At 42.3% G+C, this 7,510-nt stretch overlaps 1 protein-coding gene across 6 annotated transcripts in view; it reads left to right on the forward strand.

Annotated features, from left to right (window-relative positions):
• The window catches only part of CEP192 (centrosomal protein 192), a 133,730-nt gene extending 126,439 nt beyond the window's left edge, over positions 1-7,291 (forward strand). For 5 of the 6 annotated variants that reach the window (XM_032311492.1, XM_032311496.1, XM_032311494.1 and 2 more), the window contains 3 exons: positions 1,219-1,348; positions 1,837-1,895; positions 6,842-7,291. In XM_032311492.1, the coding sequence (XP_032167383.1) occupies positions 1,219-1,348; positions 1,837-1,895; positions 6,842-6,983 (331 nt within the window). In that variant the 3' untranslated portion in view covers positions 6,984-7,291. The remainder of the gene's footprint in view (positions 1-1,218; positions 1,349-1,836; positions 1,896-6,841) is intronic. The other variant, XM_032311493.1, reaches the window with a different exon arrangement.
• Positions 7,292-7,510: the final 219 nt, after the last annotated feature.

Below are 7,510 nucleotides of genomic sequence, written 5' to 3' on the forward strand. Positions count from 1 at the left end.
GAGGAGGATAAGTGGAAATGACGGACGTGATGAGCATAGGAGAAGTTCCTGACTTTGTAAGGACCAGATAGTGGGGATCGTTGGCCCTTGAGGAACCAAAGGCAGCATCCAGGCCTAGAGCCCAGATGGAGGGAGAGTGGTGTGAGGTGAGGCCAGAGGGCTGGTGGGCAGAGGCAGACTGTGCAGGGCCTCACATGGTAGATATTAATTTGGGGTTTATCTCGGAAGCTGTGGGAAGCCATGAATGACATGATCAGATTGGAGTATTTACAGAAAAATCCTCTGGCTGTGGTGCAGTCTGATTAAGAAGGAGGCAAGAGTATATATGGCAAAACAAGTCGGAGGCTATTTAAGTAGTCCAGGACTAAAGCAGTGTCCAGGAAGATGATGAGAAATGGACAGATTTGGGAGGTGTATAGGAAGGAAATTTGAAGGATTCAGTGAATGGATTCAGTAAGGGGGCTTGAGAGAGAAAGGGGATCAGAGTTGGCTCCCAGACAGAAATACAAGTGGAGGGTCAGGTCTGAGAAGAAGGATCCCAGGTTTAATCCAGATTTGTGGCATTAGATCACTGTGTGGTGACAGGCATGTTGCCCAGCAGCTCATTGTGAGCTGAGCTGTGGATCTGGGAGTCACACGGGGGCGGGCTTGCTGGTTCACCGAGCTGGGATTTCTAGGGAGACTGCAGCGAGAGCAGTTAGAGGTGTCCAGGGCCAAGCCACAGGGGACAGCAGCAGGGGCAGTGAGGGGGTGAGCCAGCACAGACTGAGCCTGGTGTCTGCATCGCTGCCGTCAGATGCTGCTGAGAGGCCAGAGCTTGTGTTCCACTGTCAGGGTAGTCTGTCCGGACAAATGAAGAGCGTCCAGTGGACTGCGCTGGGAGTGCTCTGGGTGAGGTGAACTAAGGTGACAGGAGCACCCACGTGCACATGGGCCAGAGGCGAGCGGAGACCCAGGCCCCGGGGAGAAGGGGGGCAGAGGTGGTGCTGTCATCTGTGTCCTGTCCACACAGCAGCCCACCCCTGCACCTTCTCAGAGAACTGTGCTGCGCCTTCTGTCTTCATAGGGATTAGTGAAGTTGCCATTACAGAACTAATTTCCTGTGAGCTGTGAGAGAAAATACAAATCGAAACACAAAACACTTCCTTGTCGAATATATATAAATTGTTTAAATTACTCTGGATTTTAAATAGTTGACTTTTAAACCTGTTTCCAAAGCAGACAGCTTGACTTGACGCACCGTGGAGTTTATGCCCCAGAAGATGTGTATCAGTTTCTGCCTACTAGGGTTGGGGAGTCAAGGACGTTGAAAGTCAACTTGCGAAATAATTCTTTCATTATGCACTCCGTAAGTTGGAAATAGTACTGTGGGTTTTGGGAAGATGGATGTATTCAACTATTTAATAAATATTTTCCTGATAATTTAGAAGCTTGTTTTATAAATTATACTTAAGTTTTAATGATTAATTTTTTAAATGCTTTATGCTGTATTTGAAAAGTAACTCATGAGAAGTTCATGACCCTTTATCTGAAAATTGAAAATATTTGGCATGTTTTCATATTTTCATTTTTAAATTTTTTCTCTTGTTTTCTTTTTCTTCTGTACTAATTGACACCAACATATTTCTGGATAACATTTACTCTAGTCAGAACCAGAGTAAATTCATATTAAAATTATTTTAAATGTGTTTTCATGAGGATTTATTGTCTTACCTAATTTTGTGGCTATACTTAAATTTACTAAATACCTTTAATTAAAGAAATGCATGGTATGTTTATGTATGCTCAAATGTCTAACTTGCATAATTTAATAAAGTGTTTCATATTAAATTCCAGCTCAAGTTTTTAAGTCCTAGAGAGCCTTTCTACGTCAAACATTCAAAATATTCTTTGAGGTGAGTTTATCATAAATCAAAATGTTCTCATTTGAGTGCAGGACTTCATTTTCAGGACTTCAGAATTTCTCCTGAGAGTTGGGCCTTGTGAGCTCTCCCCCCTCCATTATAGCCCATCATCTCCATCACCAGCACCACAGCGCATTCCTTGTCATAAATTTTAATAAATGCTGAGGAACCTGCCAGGAAAGCATTTTATGACTGCCCACAAGTGTGCTTTACTATGTAGCAACCCAAACTTTGTGGGATGTTTTGGAATTTAGCACATGATTCCTGTTACCCGGTATTTTGTCTGTCACATAAATACATAGAACATTAATTATCTTGTGATTTAGAATAATTTCTTTAAATGTTATTTTTACTATGCTAAGGATCAGGGAGTTGAATTTTCAGTAATTGGGACAAAACTGTCCCAGCTTAATTAGGAAAACTTTTATTGTGATATTTTTCTGGTTGTCATTCTTCAAATACCCTGTACTTCATCCCTTTTTTTTTTTTTTTTAAGATTTTATTAACTTATTTGAGAGAGAGAGTACACAAGCCAGGGGGAGGGGCAGAGAGACAGGGAGAAGCAGGTTCCCTACAGAGCAGGAAGCCTGATGCGGGGCTCCATCCCAGGACCCGGATCATGACCTGAACTGAAGGCAGACACTTAACCAACTGAGCACCCGGCTGCCCTGAAATATCCTATACTTCTTAAACCGGGTCCTTTTTCTCTTATCACTCTTGCTACTTTTTGTTTTCCATATGATCTTCATTTATTTTTTTTTTCCCCGTAGGATCTACATTTAGATTGAAATATCAAACTGGGTTGTCACTGTTATCTAGAATTTTAACAATAGTGTTCTGTCAGACTTAACACTGAAGAATAATTTTATCTCCATCTTTGAATCTTTAAGCCATTTAATTAATTATAAACTCTTTTATTATTTTAGTATTAGGTGATTCCAAAAACATGTTATGTTCCATGAAAACTTGGACCACCCTGTGAACATTCTAGGACTGCCTCTGAGGCTCTAAGACTCGCAGAGCCACACTCAGGAAGGTTACCTGTATCTCTAGATACCAAAAAGATGCTGTCGGGGGAGGCCCGTTCCCTCTCCTCTTTCTCTTTCTCTCTTCACCTCTTCTACCTTCCCTCCCAGCCTCCGGACTGTAAAATCTGCTATTCATGTACTTGAGGGTCCAGCACTTCCTTTGCCTCTCAGCGCCTGACCTAAGAGCAAAAGCGCCTGACCTAAGAGCACAAGCTGTGCAAACCAAATAGTGAATGTATCTAGAAAGTTATCATAGGCTTCATCTCTCTAAGCCTCGGTTTCCTGATTTGTAAGAGACGACCACGCTCCTGGCAGCCCGGGTTCATTAGGAGAAGGACATAAGCGATGTGCTGGTGTTAGTGTCTAGCCCTTGGGGGCACTCGGGAGGTGGTAGCATCTCGGGTGTTACTGACAGTGCCTTCCTTCCAGCCAGCATCCCTGGTGAGGTCCATCAGGACCAACCCCGTGGATTTTAATGGAACGCCACGGTTCTGTGTCCATGCTTTTCCTTTAATCCCTTCAACAGCCACGTGGAAGAGAAAGGCCCTAAGTTGTAAAATACCAGTAGCTGCATATTTTCTAGTTTCTGCAGCTTGAGTCCTTGACTCCCAGCAGTCTGTGGGCCTCCAGTTAATGAGGCTTTGCCCGACTGATCGAGGACTGCTGATGTTAGCCTGTGTGTTACCGTAGGTGGGCACTGTGAAACACATGAGTAAGAAGACCAAGTAAGTAAACCCCAGGTCACAGAAAACTTCTCTCAAGACCTCTCCATAGGCTGAAATTTTACATAAAGTTCAGCAGAAAAGCTGGTTTCTTTGTACTTGAGAACAACTTCTTTCAGCTTTGGAGAGGAAGCAAAACTTTGCTACAGTATCTCACTTGAAATTTTTTTTTTAATTTTTTTTTTTAGATTTTATTTATTTATTTGACAGACAGAGATTACAAGTAGGTGGAGAGGCGGGCAGAGAGAGGGGAAGGGAAGCAGGCTCCCTGCTGAGCAGAGAGCCTGACACGGGGCTCGATCCCAGGACCCTGAGATCATGACGGGAGCCGAAGGCAGAGGCCTTAACCCACTGAGCTACCCAGGCGCCCCTCACTTGAAAATTTTTACCACAAAACTGAAATAGTGCTGCCTGTTCTTACTGTAATGGTTAGTGCTTTTGTGTTTATCCCACTTTGACTTTGCACAGGGGCTCATGAAATACAAATGCTGGTTCAGAGTAATGGTTAGCTTGCCTCGGCAGGTGGAACGGAATCTGTTCTCAGAATCTGAGAAGCAGTTCCCAGCTTTGCATTAGTGATGTTTTTGTTCATTGATCACTTTCTGCTCTACAACACCATGAACTCTAGCCTTCCAGAGTAATACTGTGACTTTAGTCATCTGTAGAGAACCTGAGGTGATCCGTGCCTCACTCCAGATAGGCACCTTCCCCCGGGCAGTCGTGAGGCCTGACAGGGCTGCTCGGGGTAGGTTCTCACACTGAACTGTGAAAGTGGCCTGAGGCCTTTGCAATATGCCACAGAAGTAGGAGCTTCCTCCAGAGGCCACAGAGGTTTTGCCTAGTTCAGAGGTGGGGAGCGTGGAAGTATGTTGGGGATTTAGCCCCCTTAAAGCAGTAAATTATAAAGAAGGTAATAGGGGAAGGAAACCCTGATTGTCAATTTTTGTAAAGTTTGTTTTGGGGGTTCCAGGTGATCATTTCTATCCTAGCTCTGTAAAAAGAATTCGTTTATGTTCCCACTTAGCCCTAAAAAGCATTCTTTCTGCTCACCTGTTGTTCTATTCGAGTCTAATCTGCTGAGACATTATCGGAATACATTTCGCATCTCCTGTGCCCACATCTGCATGCACCCAAGCATCCTGGCCGGCTCCTGCTGCTGAGCTGCCAGACCCTGCTGGGTCATCCCAGGGGGAAGTCACAGCCGGGACAGCACTGTCATTGAGCCATCCTTCTTACCAACACGCAGGAGCCAAGGAGTTTGTCTCCTCTTCACTTTCTTTGGTAACGATGGTATCTTGACTGTGCTGACGGACTCCTTTTTTCCTACACAGAGTATTCCTTTACAATTAAAGAAAAAAGGAAGAAACCTGGTTTATATACTTTGTAAGTTCTGTAGATGGGGGCATGTAGTTATGGATGTGGTTTAGAGTGTTCTACCACAGCTCTTGCCTCCGTCTTGGCTGTGTCTTTGCTCTAACGTTAGACTTCAGCTAGTGAGGGATTTTGAATGAGACCTTTCCGAATCTGGCTACAGCATACTTTACTCTGCCTTTTCCCTTTTAAGAGAGAGAGAGAGAGTGTGTGTGTGTGTGTAAGAGGGAGAGGTTAAAGAGATAATAGTACAAAGTACTGTGTTTAAAACATCCATCATGTAGTGTTCTAGAGCTTATTAAATTCACAGTTCTTTCTAAATTACATTCTAGTTTATTCAGAGTATCTGTAAATCCAAAAACACGTTCTCAGCTGAGTATAGAACAGTTCTATGTTCCATATTAAAATTTGTTAATGATGGGTCTGTCAGATTTGTTTCAGGATACTTTATTTTCGTAATTCATAAGTTACTTATAACTTATGTTATAACTTATGCCTCTTAAGTTGGCAAATTGTACATTGTTCTGGGTACTGAAATGCAACATGAAAGATAAAATAGTAGTTTGTCAGTGCTAAGGACTAGGTACCATTTTTAAAAAGGCACATTAGGGGGCACCTGGGTGGCTCAGTGGGTTAAAGCCTCTGCCTTCGGCTCAGGTCATGGTCTCAGGGTCCTGGGATTGAGCCCCACATTGGGCTCTCTGCTTGGCAGGGAGCCTGCTTCCCACCCCAGCTTCCCCCGCCCCCCGCCTGCCTCTCTGCCAACTTATGATCTCTCTTTGTGTCAAATAAATAAATTAAAAAAAATAAAAAAATAAAAAATTGACTTGTTTAAAAAAAAAAAAAAAAAAAGAATCTCAAGCAGACTTGCTGCCAAGTATGGAGCCTGCCTGACACAGGGCTCAATCTCATGACCCTGAGATCATGACCTGAGCCAAAATCAAAAGGCAGATGCTCAACCAACTGAGCCACCCAGGCCCCCAACATAATAATCTTAAACACAGGGTGCTCATTACCTGCCTCTAGATATAGTTGACCTTTGAACAATGCGAGGGTTATGGGCGCCGACCTTCATGCAGTGGGAAATCTGTGTATTACTTTTGACTCCCCCAAAACTTAACTCGTAATGGTCTACTGTTGGCCAGAAGCCTTCCCAATAGCAGTCGGTTAATGTATTTTCATATGTGTGTTATGTACTATATTCTTACAATAAGGCAGAGAAAGGAAAATGTGATCAAGAAAATCAGAGAAAATAACATTTATAGTACTACACTTTTTTGAGAAAAAAAAATCCTCAGGTAAGCAGACTGCTCAGTTCAAACCTGTTTTGTTCAAGGGTCAAACGTAATCTGAAATTTTCAAGAAAATTTTTTATAAAAGTTCCTAACGGTCCTGGAGCAGAACCTGTACAGCCCTGCCCTGATACTGGTGGGCATGGGACAGGTTGGTTTACTTCCTTCCTGTTGAGTATGCTGCTGGGGGAAGACGGGCAGGATATGTCAGGTATCCTCTCTGCAGACAGAACCCAGAGTTCCATACACAATAGGACAGACCTCTCCTCTCCCTTCTTCTTTTGGGTAGCCAGGAATATATATGCAATACTATTTAAATTTGATTTTAGATTATCCTCTCCTTGGCCAGTTTCTTAGTAATAGCATCAAAGAAATGAGAACCCAATTTAAATGGAACGTAACAATACTAAGTTCTTTCACGAAAACCGACTGCGTGCTCTGCTATGCATCATGCTTAGGAATGTGGCAGGGGATGCTCGTGCTGTCAGAGCTTCAGGCCAGTGACCTTTCCTTTCTCTTTACAGAGCCCAGCATTACATCAACATGCCTGTGCAGTTCAGACCAAAGGCAGTGGGCAAATTTGAAGCTTTGCTTGTTATCCAAACAGATGAAGGCAAGAGTGTTGCTATTCGACTAATGGGTGAAGCTCTTGAAAAAGTTAACTAGATACCTTTTGTGTAAAGTAAATTACATAAGTTATATTTTGGTAACTTTGTTTTTTTACACTACGATATTCTTTTGTATATATTTTGTAAGATAGACTTGATATGTGTAACTAGATTTTGGTTTGTTTGTCTTAAGAAGCTAATACTGAAGACCCAACTAAAATATCATGTATGTAGCCTACAGTATTGTACTTAACTTTTTTATGGGGGAGAAGAGAATTCTATTTTTGCATTGATTATGATACTCTGAACAAATACAGTGTATATTTTAATGTGGTATACCCAGAAATAAATGTAATTTCCACTGAACCTGTCTTTTTTATATGATGATGTCTTACAGAAATCAGAATATTGCTTTATTCTGCTAATTATTTTCTCAAGCTGCTGGGTCTATTTTGTGATTTTTTTTTTCTCCATTACACAGTTTCCTTTCCTCTAAGAAATCCCTTCTCTGGTCCTTCTGTCTTTTAGCTAATTGCCCAGACTATAAAGGAAGTGTACTTTTAAAGAAAATGATTTTCTCCAAAG

The sequence above is a fragment of the Mustela erminea genome, chromosome 13 (assembly GCF_009829155.1).
Source record: "Mustela erminea isolate mMusErm1 chromosome 13, mMusErm1.Pri, whole genome shotgun sequence".
Lineage (NCBI taxonomy): Eukaryota > Metazoa > Chordata > Mammalia > Carnivora > Mustelidae > Mustela > Mustela erminea.